This window comes from Octopus sinensis, linkage group LG13, assembly GCF_006345805.1.
Source record: "Octopus sinensis linkage group LG13, ASM634580v1, whole genome shotgun sequence".
Taxonomy (NCBI): domain Eukaryota; kingdom Metazoa; phylum Mollusca; class Cephalopoda; order Octopoda; family Octopodidae; genus Octopus; species Octopus sinensis.
In genome coordinates, this window is record NC_043009.1 from 61486795 (window position 1) to 61507329 (window position 20535).

At 36.7% G+C, this 20535-nt stretch overlaps 1 protein-coding gene across 6 annotated transcripts in view; it reads left to right on the top strand.

The window, feature by feature from the left end:
• The window catches only part of LOC115218545 (mesoderm induction early response protein 1), a 56767-nt gene that overhangs the window by 33833 nt on the left and 2399 nt on the right, over window positions 1–20535 (top strand). For 3 of the 6 annotated variants that reach the window (XM_036508432.1, XM_029788422.2, XM_029788424.2), the window contains 8 exons: window positions 392–471; window positions 2973–3042; window positions 5391–5459; window positions 8739–8830; window positions 10197–10278; window positions 12880–12963; window positions 16544–16638; window positions 20374–20501. In XM_036508432.1, the coding sequence (XP_036364325.1) occupies window positions 392–471; window positions 2973–3042; window positions 5391–5459; window positions 8739–8830; window positions 10197–10278; window positions 12880–12963; window positions 16544–16638; window positions 20374–20501 (700 nt within the window). The remainder of the gene's footprint in view (window positions 1–391; window positions 472–2972; window positions 3043–5390; window positions 5460–8738; window positions 8831–10196; window positions 10279–12879; window positions 12964–16543; window positions 16639–20373; window positions 20502–20535) is intronic. The other 3 variants (XM_029788423.2, XM_029788425.2, XM_029788426.2) reach the window with 3 other exon arrangements.

A 20535-nucleotide genomic window follows, 5' to 3' on the forward strand; every position in this document is an offset into this window, starting at 1 on the left:
GTTGAAATACACCGAAAAATAGTGACAGAGCAGTCAAAAAATCATTTTAAAAAATAGGGATTTTCATAGAAAAAAAGCACCTTTTTGATGTAAATAATTTTTTGTGTTAACATGGTCCGATTTGAATTTTTTCTTCTACGGAATGAAGATTAGCCTTCTTCTATCATACTCTCAATTTTGGTCAACTTGCGCCACAGGGTCTCAGGGGAGATACTGTTAGTTGAAGGCTACCAAACCTGCTACATACACACAGACAACTTCAGCTTAATATATATAGATTAACAGCAAGCGAGCAGGCAGTGTTGTTGTGATGGGGTGTTGTTATATATTTACAGCTAGCAGACAGATACGCAGTGTTATTATGATGATGTTATTTATTATATATTAACAGCTAACAGTCAGACGGGCAGTGAAGATGATGATCCAGATGATTATGATTACCAACCAGAAAATGAAGAAGATTGGAAAAAGGTAAATATTCTTCAAGATTTGGTCATTCTGTCATTGGAGTGTCAGAAACAGATTTGTATTGTGTATAGTGTGGTTCAAATTCCATGAAGGCTGACTTTGCTGTTCATCCTTCGAATTGTGTACTAAAGACAACTATAACCTATTCCGTTACAAACTTAGCTAATGTGACATCTTTTCTTTGTATGCGCAGCACGTAAAAAGTACCATCCGAACGTGGCTGATGCCAGTGCCGACTGACTGGCGTCTGTGTTGGTGACACGTAAAAACCACCAACCAATCCTGGCCGTTTGCCAGCCTCTCCTGGCGCCTGTGCCGGTGGCACATAAAAAGCACCCACTACACTCACGGAGTGGTTGGCGTTAGGAAGGGCATTCAGCTGTAGAAACACTGCCAGATCAGACTGGAGCCTAGTGCAGTCTCCTGGCTTCCCTGACCCCGGTTGAACCGTCCAACCCATGCTAGCATGGAAAACGGACGTTAAACGATGATGATGAAGACGATTCTTTGTTTAAAATAGTGGACCACTGATGATATGATCAGTGGTTCAAATCTGAAGCCAATGTATTTTTTAACCAGTCAGGCAAGCTGCTTCATCTTGCTTGGCTGGTTAGAAATTAGTTCTATACCTACTTCAACAAATTAGTTGCATTGTTGATAGAAAGATCATTGTTAATCAGCTGTGTGTTTAATTACTAAATTGTCCCATTGTATAATTTCTCGGGAATTTGTAATAGGTATAAGACTAGTGATGAGAGGGAACTTGCTGTAGTTTATCAGTTTGTTGCTGAGAATGGTAAGACATTTTGCCCAAGGTGTCATGCAATAGAATCAGAACCACAACCTCATGATTGCAAAACAAACTTCTTGACCACTCGGTCATTCCTGCACCCATTATAAGCATTGCTATATTTTTCCGGCATAAAAGTCGGCTGATGCTGCTGTCACATAAAACGCACTTGGTACACTCTGTAAAGTGGTTGGTGTTAGGAAGGGCATCCACTTGTAGAAACCATTCCAAAGCAGACAATGGAACCTGGTGCGGTTCTCCAGCTTGTCTAATTCCTGTCAAACCAACCAGTCCATGGCAACATGGAGAACCAACGTTAAATGACAATGATTCAAACATCATTGCTATTGCTTCAAATCCTGCTACATTTCCCGTGGAATTTTTTGGTCTTCCAAAGTTGTTTTAGTGTATAAGTCAAACTGTCACGTTTGGCTGTAAATTTTGTTTTGAAAAAATTCAACTTGTGTGCCCCAAAATGCATTAACCCTTTAGCATTTAAACTGACCCAAATATTCTACCTCTGTTATGTTCATTCCATGCAGAGTCAACCTCTAGCACCTAGCTAGCAATGTCATTCTAAAAATAAACAATCACATCATTGAAATCTCAAGGCCTGGAGGCAATGCATAATTGATTCCAAACAATGTAAATAAATATTACATTTGAGAGTCATCTGAATGCTAAAGGGTTAAGTATGTATTTTGATATGCTGGGTGTCCCAAACAAACCCATCACTGATGGGTTTCAGTTTTTAATAACTTCCTTAAGTTCTTTTGATACAATATAAAGGACATAATGGAAATTAACATGCACAAGTCAAATTTTGCAACACCACTACATCAAATAGGAAAAATGACATCGCTTAAATGGCAACCATTCTTGGCTTCGCAAGCCTGTGCTCTTTCCAAAACTTGCAGCATAACACCCTCAAGAGTTTCAGACCCAACTTCTCTGATTTCTCTGTTGATGCTCTCCTTCAGTTGCACCAGGGTCTCCAGTTTGTTGGCGTAAACCCTCTCTTTCGGGTATCCATGACTGAGACCTTTTTGTGCCCAGCCATTCAAAGTAGACCTCACACATGGTTCCAGCAAGATGGGGCAACTGCTTACACCACAAGAGAAACAATGCAGTTGCTACAGCAGTGCTTTGGAGAGAGAATAATCTCCTGCTACAGCAATGCCAACTGGCCTTCACATTCCCAAGACTTGACTAGCCCGGATTTTTTCTTGTGGGGGAACCTGAAAGAAAGGGTTTGTGTTAGCAAACCGGAGACACTGGTGCAACTGAAGAACATCGGTAGAGAAATCAGAAGTGGGGCCTGAAACTCTTGAGGGTGTTACAGTGCAAGCTTTGGAAAGATGAGGATATGGGAAAAGTAGAGATATTAAACAGTGATCAGATGGAGGCTGTTGGGATTTCAACCCTTTTGTTAGCATATATAATCCTGAAATTTACTCTTTGTTTCAGTTAATTCTGAAAATAATTAAGAATTTATAAAAATAACTCTGTTCTTATTAAGCTGTTGTTTTGGAATATAAATGGACATGAAATTATTATAGAAGGTTTTTAATTTAGACCACTTTGAAACAGGGAATCGGTGTTTTGGGCAGGTTGGTATCAAAAGGTTGAAACAATGGGGAGATGAAGGCTGTGGAGGTTTTAAACATCATCATCCTCATGGTATTCTCAAAATCTTTTACCTTACCTCTTTCAGGTTATTCAAGTTGGTCACGACTATCAGGCTCAAGTACCTGAAGGACTTAGTACGTATGGTGATGCACCAGGTAAGTTACTTAGCAAACCACCACCATTCCATATTGTTAGACAACTTGCATTGTTGGTAGGATGGTGTTAGAGGAAGAAAAAACCAGGATTTTCTTTTGTTGTGTCATGAACTTCCAGCTAGTTCACAAACTAGGTTCAACAACTGACTATAGCCATAACTTGGAAATGGGGAACAGTACTGAAGGTAAGCTCTATGCAGGGTGTTCAACTATCAAGAAGACAATAGTTGAGTTTAGGGTATAAATTAATTTCACTGTATCTGGGTATCTCAACAGTGGAAAGTATATAATAATTAAAAAGAATTCATATAGATGTTCACGTGGAGTTCTAGTGTAATGTAATGAATAAGATTGTTCTGCAGAACATTTTATGGTCATTAAATATTTGGCTCTGTCAAACTGAGCTAGGTTGATTAGTTGAGTCAGTTTCATAAATAATGTCTTTCTCTCTTTCTCCAATGAGGTGTGTTTTCATTACTATGGTTTCAAATTTTGCTACAAGGGAAACCATTTTGGGGGAGGGGATAAGTTGATTACATCAACCTCGGTGTTTCACTGGTACTTAATTTATCAACCTCAAAAGGATGAAAGGCAAAGTTGACCTCGGTAGAATTTGAACTCAGAAGATAGCGACAGATGAAATGCCGCTAAGCATTTTGCCTGGTATGCTAACGATTCTTCCAGCTCGCCACCTTTCGTTTTCGTTACTATGGCAATCCAAAATATTTTGTTTGTGCAAAATAGCGCACAAAACTACTCTTAGATTTATACAGACTTGGCTGTAACTAAGTTTTGTGGATGAGTTCATAGACAGATTTCACATATTACTTACCACCTAATCAAAAGTCACCTGTCTATTCAACAGAGCCCTGTTACAAACTCATTCCAGCTTTTTAATGCATAACACTTCTACAGCCAAACATGTATTTCTCAATTCATTCAAAGACAGTCTGTAGCAGCAAAACAGTTGCCGTCTTATGCTGAAAGCCTTCAATGGGCTCCGCTATTGGCACATTTCCAGCTCACAAAACATGAATCAGTAAACACTGCCCTTTTCTGAAGCGAACAGAAAATAGAGCAGCCTTGGCTGACATTCCAAGTTCAAACTTCTGCTATGATGACTAACCTAAAAAGGAAACCAGAAGCAGTGATGCATATACAACTAATTTTCCTACTTGTAGGAAAGAAAAGAAAATGTATTGTCATAGATAATGACTAACCAGTGTGTATTTACTAGATATATATATATATAGAGAGAGAGATAGATGTTATGTTGAGAGGTCACACATGTGTGCCACTGCTAACATGTAATTCGGTACAGCCTGTTACAAGATCAGGTCACTGGTCACTAAACTAGTACCTACCGACAAGGCCAGCCTGGTGAGAAGGGTCACTAGAAACCCAGTAGGACAGAAGCAAGACCTGTCAAAAGGTCATATGAACTCAGCACAGAATCGACAGCTATGTGTCATTAGTGTGCAAAAACACAAATACTAGAGTCTGAGTATGCAGTAAGGCACATGACTGCTATTCGTAAACCTCTAAGAGTCGAACAGTTTTCACCAGGTTGTGAGTGCTTAGGTTAGTTGAAAACTAAGGGAAACAAGCCTAACAGAAATATAGGAGTGGTGCTCCCCTACCTCACTCCCAAAGGCATTGTCTTGTCAGACCACTCTGCTGAGTTTTTGGTAGTTCCTGCATTGTCTTTTCTCCAAAAGTTCTGCCTATGTTTTGACACCTGAATGTGGATCAGGGTAAGAGTGTGTGGTTGATTAGGCACAAATTCTTCTCATTTACAACTCGATTTGCAGTTTGTGACTTTAGGCCCTAGGGACCACAAACAGGATTTTCATTGCTGCTGGCATAACTAATTAACTACTGACATTCTGTCGGTTAGGACAAACAAGGGTTCCAGTTGATCCGATCAGTGGAACAGCCTGCTCGTGAAATTAATCTGCAGGTGGCTGAGCACTCCACAGACATCTGTAACCTTAACATAGTTCTCAGGGAGATTCAGTGTGACACAGAATGTGACAAGGCTGGCCCTTTGAAATACAGGCAGAACTCATTTTTGCCAGTTGAGTCGACCAGAGCAGCATGAAATACAGTGACTTATTCAAGGACACAACACCACCAGGAGTCAAACTCATGACCTTACAATTGTGGGCCAAATACCCCAACCACTGAGCTATGCACCTGGGTATCGTACATGTCTAAAATAATAAATTACCACTGTGTTTGCAGAAGATAGTGGAACCCCTGCAGTATATGTTGAATTTTTTTCTTTTTGTTTTTTTATCCTTATCTACTGATAAAAGGGTTTGTAACAATGTATGTCCTAATTTTTGGTTTATTCACAGCATATGAAAATGAGGACCGATTATTATGGGACCCCACCAAATTAGAAGATAGTGAAGGTCAGTCAGATTTCCATTTATCACAGAACTGTGTGTGTGTCTGTATATTCACAAGTGTTTGTGTGTTCAGAAGTATTTAGGTGACAGCTTTACTTTAATAGATACAGTACTAAAAATACAAGTGTACATTAGAGGTTTTCTTTTCCATTTATTTTCATGGCTAGCTGCTGAATACTGCTCTTAGTTATGTGTTGCCTGGGATTGCTAGTCATTTGACTGCTTTTAATATCATAATTTTACGTGGCATTCAGATTGTATCATTCACATATATGTATCAGCAAAGAAAAAATTATTTTTGATATTTCAATAATCCCTTGGGAAATTTTGAATAGTTGAAATTGATTATTATTCAATTTCTGCTAAGATTGATATTGCTTTTCCTCCCTCTGGGATCAATAAAATACTTGCCAGTCAAGTAAACCCCTTCCTCTAAAACGTCTATGTTTGTACATAGGTTAGGATCATCATCATTTAGCATCCATTGTCCATGCTGACATGGATTAGACAAGGGCTGACACTCTGGAAGTCTGTACCAGACTCCAGTCTGATTTAGCATGGTTTTCTATGGCTGGATGCCCTTCTTAATGCCAACCACTCCAAGAGTATAATGGGTGCTTTTATGTGATGCTGGCATGGGTGACATTTGCATGACACCAGTGTCTGCCACAGCTGCAGTTTTGCTCAGTTTGATGGGTCTTCTTCTCAAGCACACCATAATGCCAATTGTCTTGGTCATTGCCTCCGTGAGTGCTCGACACTCAAAAGGAACTCAGCCACTTTGCCTCCGTGAGGCCCAACACTCTATTATTATTTCCAATGTTGACTGTCAGAATCAATATATTGCTAGACTAAATACCTGACGGTATTTAGGGTTCTTTTAATGGCTTAGTCAGAATAGGAAGGGCTTCACCTGTGACCATTTACAGGACTTCTGTGGCTAGGAGGGAATAGGTTATCTTCATGCCTCAAACTGCTCAAGACACTCAATTAAAGAGTTGCCGATTGTCTTTAATTTTTATCAAATTAAAATAAGAATTGTTTCTTTATGTTTTGAATTTATATTTCACTGAAGTTGACTTTACAGTCCTTTCAAGCGTTGATGTCAATTCAGTCACATGTAAATTAGTTGGATCAATGCTATAAGTTACTGCTAGTATGAATGTAATCTTCTATGCCATCTCCCTCCAAATAAATATGTGGCATTGTACAATGTAGGGGGGCTCCGAAAGGGGTCTCAGGGAGAACCGTCCCTGCCTTCCTGAGCTAGTTTTTTACTACTTTTCTTAAAAGTTGTAGTAGAGGCTTTGGTCTTGGGACCACTCATGTCTAGAAGCTGAGGTTGAGGTAAGCAAGGGCATGCTCCTCGTCGAACATCCAGCTCCAAGATAGCCTCATGATAGCAAAGGAGAATGGGCACCAGCCAACCTGAAGGTTGGGGTAGGCTGCACCTGAAAAAGTAGGATGCCCAAAACCAGGTGAGATGGTGTGAGGGCGGTTGCTATAGCATTGAGGTAAATCCAGCCACCTCCATTAATGGGGACAAAACCCAGATTTAAAACACTGGATGATGTAGTAGTGGAGCTGGATTGATCAAATGCTGAGCTGGGTTTGAACCCTACCACCTTGTTAGATAGAAACTGAAAGAAGATTGTTATCTATGTGTACTGTCTTCATGCTTATGCATGTTGTCACTTTTTCTTGTCAATGAATCATCTGGGCACCTTACGTCTTCAAAGCCATGGGGAATAAGGAATCTCCTGCTCAAGAAACAGGGAAGGGATAATGTCAGGAAGAGTATCCTGCTATAAAACAGTACCTCAAATAGCCTACTCACCTAACTCAGGCAAGCATGGAAAAGCCAACGTAAAAATCAATGAATGAATGGAATTCTGTGTTTATGTTGTAAAAATGTTTGTCTTCCTCAGTATGAATTTATCAGAAGAGTAAAAAATATGGAATGTTCTGTTATAGAAATTTATCCAATAATTACGGCTATAAATTGAACAAGTGACATTGCTGTAGTAAAATATACACTTTGAAAAATGGCTCTTTATTGAGTAAAAAAAAAAATTTATTATAATGTAACAGTGTACCTTCATAGATGACAATTACATTTACTAGTGTAGAAGTCACACTATTTTATACTTTATTTTAAGTGAAAACATTAAGGTGGGACTTGTACACAGGATGAAGCTAAACCTATGGAGGGAGAAAATTTTGTGCCAAGATTTAACATTGAGGGTAGAACTTGTACATGACTGTTTTGCCCTCACCATTCTTATATATCAAATATTCACTCATCATCATCATCATTTAACGTCCGCTTTCCATGCTAGCGTGGGTTGGACGATTTGACTGAGGTCTGGCGAACCAGACTCCAATCTGATCTGGCAGAGTTTCTACAGCTGGAAGCCCTTCCTAACGCCAACCACTCCGAGAGTGTAATGGGTGCTTTTACATGCCACTGGCACAAGGACCAGTTTGGTGCTACTGGCAACGGCCACGCTCAAATGTTGCTTTTTATGTGCCACCTGCACAGGAGCCAGTCCAGCGGCACTGGCAACGACTTCGTTTGAATGTTTTGTTTTTTTTTCCTGGTTATGCAAAATAATGAGAAATTGCACAAATTACATTGTTGCGTTTATCTCTTTAGCCAAGCTTTTCAGTTTATTGTCTTTTGTGGCTTGGCCATCCCTCCCTTCTATGCAAAAAAAACACTAGTTTATAAATATATCTCTCTATATATAAACGGCAGTTTGTCTGTGTGTGTTTCTGTGTGTCTGTTAGGTTGTACCCTCACCCTGACCATGGCTTTCAACCGATTCTGATGAAACTTGACACACACATAGCCCAATGTCATAATTCAAAACTAACGCAGCGAAAATTTTGAAAAGTTCCCCCAGTTCTGAAAAAAATCGATAAATTCGACATGGGGTCGAGAATCAGAAACACAAACCACAGACTGTCATGGGGACGCAACTCGACCTTTTTAACTCTCAAAAAAATTTACCATCTTTTTTTTTCCATTTTTTTGCTATTTTTTGGCTATAACTCTCTAAAAATGCTTTATAGTTATTTCCCTTACAAACGATACTGCTAGTATATATATATTACTCTGTAGTATTTTGTTTTGATGAGGGGCAATTAGAGTCCAGGTTTTGATTACTGTGAGATTATTTTGAGTTTGTTATAGCAATTGTCTGTGAACTATTCTGATTTCTTCTTCAGAGATACCAATGATGTTATTGGGATGTTTTCTTTCTTTTTTTCGTTTTCTAGTTTGCAGTTACCTTCAACAATTCCAGGCTCAGAGTGTACAAAGTGGTGTCAATAACGTTCCAACTGGAACACATGTTCGAGACGATGAACAGGTAGGTTAAATGTACTTTATTCCTTTCTCGTATAGATTAGCATCAGCTGAAGTGGTTAACATCTCTCTTCATATTTCTGTCATTTAGAAATGTAATTGGTTAAACACAAAACAAGCCATTTAAGGAGCCTCTTCATAGTTGTTCCACCTACTGGAAATAGCTGCTAAAAAGTTGATGTGAAAGAAATAATGTTGAAAAGCTGCTTTGAAAGATGAAGAGTGTTTTCTTAAATGAACATCTTTATTCTAGTTTTGATATCTAGTTTTGATATATTAGTGTCTGTATGTGAGAGAATAAGAGATATATCAGAAATTCTGTTTGCTGTCTTTCACAAGGTGTATGCAAGAGGAAAAGTAAGAGAATATCTTTAATAATAATAATAATAATGAAATTATTGTATACAGTGCTCAGGTGCACCACAACTTGTCAAAAGTGCATATAAAGAATACGCAGTAATGTACAAATGTCTGGGAAGTGAACAGTGTATGAGTCAGATACATGCTTGTGTGTGTATGGAGGAAGCATGGAAGTTTTGAAGGATGCAATGCTCCGACAACTAACAACTGATGCCGGCAGTCTGTTCCATGCTTCAGCAACTCTTAGCATGAAAAAATGTTTCCAAATGTCATGGGAGCTGTGCTGTTTTCTGACTTTGTAAACATGTCCACGGGTGTTAGGCGGGTGGAGTTTGAAAAGGTGCTCAGAGTTATTGTTTGTAAGATGGTTAATAATTTTTCAACAGCCTCACTACAGTTAAGACATTTCTGGTGAGGTTGAATTGCTGTGGTATATATAAGAAAATGGTGAATGTTCCAGAATCTTCTATTCACATTTTGGTACAAAAATCCAGATGATTCTTTTGATGTGTACCAACATTCTGTCACAACTGCCTCAAAATGTAAATGGCTGTAATTTTTTGTTGATAGGGATGTTGCTTTATTTGTGTAGTTTAGTACTGCTGTTGTAAAATTACCAAATATGGTACTATTGGTTTCAAATTTTGGCACAAAGCCAGCAATTTCAGGGGTGGAGGTAAGTCAATTACATCAACCCCACTCCTCAGCTGGTACTTATTTTATCAACCCCAGAAGGATGAAAGGCAAAGTTCACCTCAGCGGCATTTGAATTCAGAACACAAAAAAAAACAGACAAAATGCCAGTAAGCATCTTGCCCAGCATGTTACCAATTCTGCTAGTTGGCCATCTTTACCAAATATGGTAAGCCATGTAGCTAAGTCTAGACAGAGCTGTTATAGAATTGATTCCTAGGTGCAATCTGCTACTGATCTAAGGTAACCCTGCGTTTCCTCGTATTTTGTAGATATTTCCTTATTGTTTGTGTTTTTTTCCTTTTCTGTTTTTTAAGGCGCTTTATTTGTTGTTGCAATGCGGTCACAACACAGAAGAGGCGTTGCGAAGAAGGAAAATGCAAGCAGTATCCCCCACAGGTTCGGATAATTTCTTTGTAAACTATTTGAATTGCATTTTAATTTTAAAACCCAAAGTATGCGGGCACAAGACAATTTACCGCATTCACCCAAACAAACATGAAAACAATTGACATTTAGTAAATTAATATTTTATTGTGACATCTCTTCTCCAATCTCAGTCTGATGCAATACTTTCAAAGTCACCAATGCAAAGTATACTTTTTAAATCAATTAAGTCTAACTCTATAATTTGTATATCCAATTTTGTAAAAAAAAAATTTTTTTTAATTAAAAAAGAAAAAAATTGTTATTTCTGTCACGTATTTGCGTACTTAGCATTTTAAAAAGCATGATTTTTAAAAATTAAAATTCACTGTTATTATTTTTTTTCTGTTACATAAAATGAGTAATATTTCACACTTTTATGATAAAATGTAACATGAATACATAAAAGTATTTGAGAAAAAAAAAAAGAAAAAGGTATGCAACTTCCTCTGATTTGTTGAAAGATGAAAAGCTAGAAATGCAATTTATGTCTAGCATTAAGATTTATATTCCTCTCTGCTAACTATTGGAATGGGGGCGTATATGTTTTCATAAAATCTTGTTTTATATTTTCTATTTTAAAGTCTGGAGACTAGCTATGTTTTAAGTTACCAAACTTTATGCGTATGTATTTGTGGGTGTGCTTGTCATTATATTCCGTGGGTTACTGTTAAAGTTAGTTTCACCTTTATTTGTATCGTTAGCTGTTCAAGGTTGTCGTGGTGTTACTAACAGCATCATCTCTAATCAAGTTATTTGGTTTTAATTTTATTGATATTGCTTTGTTTGTCTGTCTGTCTGTCACAGTCTCTTTCTTTCTTCCTATATATGTGTATATATATATATATATATATATATATATATATACACATATATAGGAAGAAAGAAAGAGACTGTATATATATATATATATATATATATATTTGTGAAAAATGAAAAGAAATGGCTTTTCTGATAAATTTTTCCACTTTGATAATTAGATGTTTATAAATCATAAACATTTAATGATTTCTAAACATCTAATTCATTAAGTGGAAAAGATTATCAAAAAAGTCATTCCTGTGCATTTTTCAAACATATACTGTGCCAAGGACTTTATATATATATATATATAATGTATGTATACACACACATACACTGCTATAGAGTGTAAATGCGATGGTGCTTGTGATGAGACTGGCTTTTCTCTCCATACACTTGTTTATTATATGCACACATTCTTAGAGATGTCGTGTGATGCACAATGAAAGTAGTTTTGTCTATTTGTTGCATTTCGTTTTAGTTTCGTGTGATGTAGAGGATAAAGAATTTAAAGCCTCCCTATGTTTTTGTGTGGTCTTAGATCAGACAGCATTGCTCTGCTCTTAAGTGTGACCTGCACTCAGACAAATAAGTAGCTATCTAAAACTATTAGTCTGTGGCTTCCATTCCCTTTCATTTGTTCTTTTCTCCCTGCATATTTTTTTTTTCATTTACGTAGTCTCAATGACAGGAAGAAGATCGATACAATTTGTCCCCTATGCTGGCATTTTTGTATGGCTTTGCCACTTACAACTGACTGAAGATGTGAGGTATCGAGAACAAGATTTGTCAGTATGGAATTTGCCAGGTTCAATACTGTTCTAAGTTAAGTGGCAGTCTTCTAGAATTTAGCTTTGGTTTACAAATTTAAAGAATAACAGCTTCTATTGATTTTCATAATCTGGTATCAGATTAGTGAAGGTTTCGGATTATCAAGATTCAGGAGCATTCATTATTCATTCCCTTTTGCCGTTTGCCTTTTTTAAATTGTTTAAAACTGCACTAGTATATGACAGGTATAGTACTTGCAAGTAGTTTGATCTGAGTGCCTCTGCATTAGTGTCTAAATCTGCTACAGTTAACGGGTAAATCTTCTTCAAATCTCATTCTACTATGTTGGGAAATGCTTGAGTCACGGCTGGAACACTTTTTAATCATAGATCGAGTGACAATGTTTTGACTGTTGACTTTAAGGACAGTGATAGTCTTGAAACAATGAATATACTCTAGAACAAAGGTGAACATGATTTTATAAACTTTGTCAAAGCTCTGTTCATCATCATCATTTAACGTCCTATTTAGAGTAAATTTTTTAAAGATGTTTAGAAAGTTCTCACTAGTCCTGAATTACATAAATTGTCTTATTACAGAGCTAAGATTGGTTTCTTGTTTTATTGTCCTGTTCCTGGTTAAATTTTATTAAATTCTGCTCTCTCTTATGTGAAATTTGTCACACTTTTGACTCATCAAAATTGTGAAGGAACTTTACATATTTGAAATCTTGTTGTTTGGAATTTGGAATGATTTGATAAATAATTAGCTGAAGTCTGTAGTAATGTATAGTTTGTTATTGTTATCACACTTGTTTTGGTAACATTTTAAGATTGCTTTAGGCTTTTGGGTGCTTGTGGTATAATTTACACGAAACTGTTTGGAATATCCTATTGAATTTTTATATTCTGTCCATATCTGAAGCCTCCCTCCCTGTTATGATGACTTGGTAAACGCATCAGTTTGCTGCCTGATTCTGTAGCTATAAACTTCTTTTTGTAGAAAATGAATCATCTTGTGATATGTTGTTGTCACCACTAGAAGACCTTGACTTAGACTCAACGCTGTCACCTGCCAGAAGCATAGGTATTGGCAACTTGGCTTTCTCCTATTTGAAGGGAGGTGTGTGTTGTTGGAAATTTGAAGCTTAAGTGATTTTTTTTTTTTAAATGAATTTATTTTTGCTTATACACATCACTTAGCTTTTTAAGCAAAATTCATAAAAATGTTTTCCATCATTTGAAATTTTCCTTAGAATATTTCAACACATGCCTCTCAAAGAGTTATGTGTATGTATGTATGTAAAATTCATGGATATATATATATATGTATATTTATATATATATGCATACATACGTACATACACACACAGACTTATGTTAGTCTCTCACAGCCATGCATTACCAGCATTGTTAAATTACATTGCTGACTGTATATATATATATATTTTCCTTGACTGTTTATGACAATTTTAGAAAGGCCAGAATGTTTATTGGCCCCAAATTCTTGTTAGTAACCACAATCTATTAATAAGCTCTCCCTAAGAGGTTTATAGGAAACTCATGTTAATGTTTTTTTATAATTTGGTCATCAATGCCGCCTCCCTTCAATTCTACTTGACAATTTTGCTTTATATAATTGTTACGCTTCTTAAATTAAAACCATTATTTTGATTATATTAAAAAGTTTACTGCTCATTAAACTTTGAAAGCATTAATGAAATCTCGACTGAGTTATCCTTGCAATGGCAGCCAAAGTTTCTGTTGTTATTATTATTATTATTTACATTATTAAAGCATGACTTGTTCCTAACGTTTCCAATCTGGGTAATGAAATGGGTTTTTTTTCATAATGAGCACTATATAGAAACGAGAAAGAAATTGCAGATATTTTACCAGGATATAGTTGCCACAGAAAATAGAAACATCTAAGGAAACTTGCCTAATTTCTGGTAGAATTAAAACACATAGTTTTTGGCATCTCAAATCAAATTAAATGCTGATATAATTCTAACAAGTCTTTGTTCACTTTTATGTCCATTTTTTCCATGCTAGCATGGGTTAGAGGAACATGGAATATTTTATTCCAATGAAAATTTGTCTTTCAACTTGACTAAAATTAATTAAGTCAGAAAATTCATTTTCGTTTGTATCCTGAATTTTTCTACTTATTTAGGATTATTTAAGATAGCAATCTGCTCCACGTTTTTCGTAACTGACTTCAGTTTTTGAAGATTATCCTTATTACACAGTCATCATCATTGTCGTTTAGCGTCCGCTTTCCATGCTGGCATGGGTTGGACGGTTTGACTAGGACTGGTGAGCCAGAAGGATGCACCAGGCTCCAATCTGATCTGGCAAAGTTTCTACAGCTGGATGCCCTTCCTAACACCAACCACTCCAAGAGTGTAGTACGTGCTTTTGTGTGCCACTGGCACGAGGGCCAGTCAGGCGGTACTGTCAACGACCACACTCAAAAGGTGTTTTTTACGTGCTACCTGCACAGAAGCTAGTCCAACAGCACTGGCAATGACCACACTCAATGTTGTTTTTCACGTGCCAGTAAGGGGAAGCTGGCAATGATCATGCTCAAATGGTGCTTTTTACATGCCACCGGCACGAGGACCAGTCAGCAGCCCTGACAACAGTCACAATCAGGTGGTACTGTCATTGGCCATGTCAGCGATTTTGATTTCACTTGCCTAAGCAGGCCTTTGCAAACAAAGTTTATTGTCCAATGAATGAAGGCTACTCATAAGTGGGCTGGTTATACACCACTGCCATAGGCCACGGGTTATGGTCTCACTTGGCTTGTCGGGTCTTCTCAAGCACAGCATATCTCCAAAGGTCTTGGTCACTAATCATTGCCTCAGTGAGGCCCAATGTTCGAAGTTCGTGCTTCACCACCTCATCCCAGGTCTTCCACTAGAATATTTATCACTACACCTATCTACACTGTATATCATCAGCGTGATAATTAGACTGAGGGAATCAAAAATGGGTAACTAGTTGTTATATGTCCTTTATTTTCAATTCTAGTCTTTAAAAGAGATATTTTGTTTAGATTCTTCTGACTGTGCCAAGGAAATTAAGGCTAGGTAAATAGTCAAGAACTACTTCAGTTCAGAGCAATTCCTTCAAGTTGCAAAAGTACCCCTCGCTATGGTCTACTATGTTATATTTGAGATGATGCACTTCCTTTAACCATTGCAGTTAGAAGAATAAAAGAAAGCTATTTGACTGGCCTCTTTAGATTTCATCTTTATATTCGGTCTCATTTAACTGTTACTATACCAAACTTATTGACTGTACTTTCACCTCCACTTGAAAATTCTTTGATACAACAAACCAACCTCCTTGTAGTCACTCGGCCTGCTAGAAATACCAACCAAATCGTCCACAAATCTCATCTTACTATCTCAAAAAGGACACATTGGATATAGAGTCTTGGGTTGACTATACCTCAGAAGAACCCAGGTGGTCACAGTTTGGGTGCTTTTGACCATTAATCTAGTATCACATCTGTCCTGAGACTCAGGAGGAATAACAATATATATTTTGGTACCCTTATTTCTATGTTTGCCCAAACTTTGTACCAAACATCAAATTCTGTAGATCACCAGATCCTATCTCATCACCGTGTAATGTGGGTAACCCTGTCAGTTGAGTCAGTGTCATAATGGATTTAGCAGGCAGGATTCCTGCAAGTCACTCACTCTAGTGTACCAGCAGTGTCGGTTAAAGTATACCACTGTACTTTCTTCATAGTTTGTGTCAAAAATTACACACTTTGGCATAGTTGGTTTCTCTTAGAATGTTTTCCTTTGGTATTCAGTAAATTATAACTTAGCTTAGAGATGTGAACCACATGATAAAATGTAGAGTTATTTTAATGTTAACTCCCTTTCATTACTGTATTTATTTTGAGATGCTTGTGTTTCTTTCAATTAATTTTAAATATAGCAAAGAATTTAGTAAAATAACTTAGTTATCATTCAGCTAGTGTAAGGAACATAAATTGTGACTAAGGTTTGGTGGAAGATTTTAGTTCAAAACTTTTGTAAACAAGACATTTGTACTACAATGCCAGAGCCGGTTTCAGCCGGGTTGGTAACGAAAGGGTTAATTTATGCAGGAAATATTGTAAGACTTACTAGAAATTGTTGTACATTTACTTGGTGATCATTTCATTACTATTTTGGGGAAGAATAAGAAGCATGCTTTGCTGATGAAGTCAAATGTAGGATAATCCACAGTTGTCTCCCATGCTTGGTGAAATAAAAATAATATTCATCATTGGCTATTATTTTTTTCTTCACAGTATGATTATTTCTTGTTCTTTTTATTGAGTCCTGCTTTAAACATGTTAACTATAAATTCCAGTAAGCTTCTTGCATACACTAAAATGACTTGCTTTAAAAAATGTTTTTGTCTCAATATTTATTTGATTTTGAGGTTGAATACTCACACACACACATACACTCTCTCTGATTTGAGACTTTGGCTGCCATTGGTTATAAAGTAAAATTACCTTCTTTTTTTTTTATGTAACATTTTTCAATAATTTTTCTTTCTTTGAAAAAAAGTATACAAGGTTTGTAAATATATAGAAACAGTGTTAGTCATTTATTTACTGGAATAAATTTGCTCTTGTTTCTCTCTCCTAGATCCCATGAGTCTTTGGTCAGAAGAGGAGTGTCGGAATTTTGAAAATGGTCTCCGTACATATGGAAAAGATTTCCATCTAATACAGTTAAATAAGGTTTGTATTCTTTTACATTTGTATTTTTTAACAGTTATGGGCAATTTCAGTGACTAACACTCTCTCACTCTCTCCTCCATTTTATATCTTATGTTCTTGCTCTTCCCTCTTGAGTGATTTGCTGTTAAGATTTTAATTTTCTAACCATAGTCTTTAGCTAGTGTGTGTTCATATACTCTTTTACTTGTTTCAGTCGTTTGACTGCGGCCATGCTGGAGCACCGCCTTTAGTCAAGCAAATCGACCCCGGGACTTATTCTTTGTAAGCCCAGTACTTATTCTATCGGTCTCTTTTGCCGAGCCGCTAAGTGACGGGGACGTAAACACACCAGCATCGGTTGTCAAGCGATGTTGGGGGGACAAACACAAACACACACATACATATATATATACGACGGGCTTCTTTCAGTTTCCGTCTACTAAATCCACTCACAAGGCATTGGTCGGCCCAGGGCTATAGCAGAAGACACTTGCCCAAGATGCCACGCAGTGGGACTGAACCTGGAACCATGTGGTTGGTTAGCTAGCTACTTACCACACAGCCACGCCTGCGCCTATATCTAATTATGTTTCATAAGTTTAATCTCTGATTGTCCTCAAGTGTTTTATTCACTGGTTCAGTGATAAAGATGCTATTACACTTACATTACGAATAAAATGTTCCTAGTTTCAGCCTAGTCTGACACTTGATGTAAAACTCCAAAAATAGATTACATGATGATGATATGGAAACGAACTCTCATACTGCACGGTAGATGTAACTTATAGACTGGAAAATTGGCATTTTATACATTCAATACATTTGAACCTTTCGTACATAGATTGCGTCTACTGAACTCAAAAGATTATATAAACTGATTAGAGATTGTGCAAGTATCATTATCATCATCATCATATGACTAGCATTGGTTGGACAGTTTGACTGGAGCTAGTAAGTCCTGGTGCCATACCAGGCTCTAATTATCTGTTTTGGCATGGGTTCTATTGCTAGATGCCCTTCCTAACACCAACCATTTTACAGAGTGTACTAAGTGCCTCTTACATCGCACCAGTGCTTTTTACATGGCACCAGTACCGGAGTCTCTTACATGGCACCAGCACTAGTGCCTCTTACATGGCACCAGCACTGGTGTCTCTTAAATGACACCAGTACCAGGGCTTCTTACATTGCACCAACACCAGTGCTTTTTACGTGGTGCCAGAACCAGTGCTTTATATGTGGAACCAGCTTTATGCATGGCACCAGTACTGGTGAAAAACCTCACTGCATTGAGGAGTGGCTTTAGCCAGGAGTCAGTTCAGGCCTTGTGGGTGGAATTGGATAGTTGGAAATGGTGAACCCTTCAGCACATTGATTCTCAACTGGGGTCAGAATTTTATTAAAATTTTCTCAGCAATAAATTGCTTATACTAGAACAATGCACCAACTATTTTGCCCTTTTTTTTTTTTATATATACACAACTCCAAATGATATTTAATAAATATAATAGGATATTTAAAACTTTGAATGACTGCAAGTCCACCAACATAAAATACAAAAAAAAGAGGCTCATATGTAAAAAAATGGTTGGGAATCTGTTTAGCATTTAAACGATCCAAATTTGGCCCAAATATCCTATCTGTTTTATGTTCAAACCAGCCAGATCCATCCTCTCATGCCTACGGTATAATGTAGGATTAATTAAAAATGATGTCAATAAATAAGTATTACATTTGTCTGGGTAAGCTTAATGCTAAAGACTTTTAATGGGTTACTCCTGTTACTCAGTTTCTTACTGATTCTGTCTGAAGTTCACAAGAAGAGCACAAATGTCTATAAAATTCTTCACATTTTACTATATAATTCAGTGGATGAGCAGTTCAGTCATATTACTAAAACACTCTTCAAAAATGACAAGACTTTTTTGGAATTATTTTTCTTTTTTAAGAAAAAAGGAATTTTTATTCACTAACATCACTTATTGTTTTCCATCTTTCCTGCTGTCATTAAATTAATCCAAAACAAACAGTGATGCACTGGTATTTTACCATATTTTCCAGCATGCAAGTCAGCACAGTATACAATGTAAAATATGTTCTCTAACCCTTTAGCATTTAAACCGGCCATATCCGGCCAAAAGTATTCAGCCTGTTTTATGTTCAAACTGGCCAGATCTGGTCTCTCACACCAACCCTACAATATCGTTTTAAAAATTAACAGCTACCTCATCAAAATCTCAAAGCTACAAGATAATGCATGATTAGTTCAAAACAATGTGGATAAAAAAGCATTAATTTTGGCAGAATAATGTGAACACTAAAGGGCTAAAGTTGTTCTGGTGTACTAGTCAACTTGTTTCTCTCTCTCTCTTTCTCTCTCTCTCTCTTTATCTATCTATCTAAAATATGGTAAATTACAGCATGTGTTGTAGGTGCCATTACATTGTTACATTCTGAGTTCAAATTCTGCTGAGGTCGGCTTTGCCTTTCATCCTTTCAGGATCAATTAAATAAGCACCAGTTATGCACTGGAGTTGATGTAATTGACTTAATCCCTCTACCTGTCCTTGTTTGTCTCCTCTGTAAAGAAATAAATATCATGATAGTGAGTGGTTTGTTTGAATTGTTAATTCCTTCATGTATCTGACTTACTTCCCATGCATCTGCCCATGCAGCTGAATAAGCTGCTTACTTCCTGAAGAAGATAGCTATTCACCTCGGATAAACATTTCCTTGTGTTTGAACTTTATCAAGATTTCTCTCCAATTTAATAAATATTGTTTGCAATGCTTTTAAAAGGATTTCATCTACAATTATGATTTCTTTAATATAACATGAAATTTTTTAGCAAATTAACGTTTAAGTCTGTTTTTGTTATTTTGCTATTTAACCCCTCAGGATCGATGAAATAAAGTATCAGTCAATACTGGGATTGATGATATTGACTAAACCACCCCTTTCCTATCAAAATTGCTGATCTTGTACCTAGATTAGAAACCATTATTGTTACTAAAGTTACATACCAACTGCTTGATAGCTAAACATACATGGATAAAAGAAATTTTTACAAGATAAGTTGTCACAAAATGCCTTGGGGATAAGTTAGCTGGAATTTTTCTTTTATCAGGCTGCAACAACTTCTTAGTTGTCACAAGATATCTTGTGATCAGTGTTTAACCCTTTAGCAATTTAATCTGGCCATATCCAGCCTCAAATATTCCACCTGTTTTATTATGTTAAAACTGACTAGGTACAGCTTCTCACACCCTACTCTACAATGTTATTCTAAAAATATACAAACACATCATTGAAATTTTGAAGCTACAAAATCATGCCTGATTAATTCAAAGCAACGTGAATAAATAAGCAAGACATTTGACAACGAAATCTGGTTGCTAAAGGTTTTGTGGTTAAAGCGAATTAACAGATTGATGATAAATAATATAGCAAAACATCGCTAACATTGTAACATTGGTGTGAATCGAGGGGGTGACTGTGATTGTGTAGGTGTTTGAGTTTGTTGTAGGAGATACTCACAGCAATCCTAAACCAAGAAATAGTTGAGATGGGGGAGTTATGTCAAACCTTGCAGCTGAAGGTTTTGCTGATAAGATGACGCAGCATCAAAATATAAATAATGCCATCTTGAAGGTATGGGGAAGAAGAAACAATGCATCATTTATGATGTTGGCTGTTATTACTATGTTTTATCATTTCTTTTATTATTTTTATTTTCGTCATAAATGTTTTTTGCAGGTGCGAACTCGGTCAGTTGGAGAACTTGTTCAGTTTTACTATCTCTGGAAGAAAACAGAGCGGCATGATATATTCGCAAATAAAAACAGAATTGAAAAAAAGAAATATGCTCTACATCCAGGAATAACGTAAGTCTGTTGTAATTGCTTTTTATCATTATCC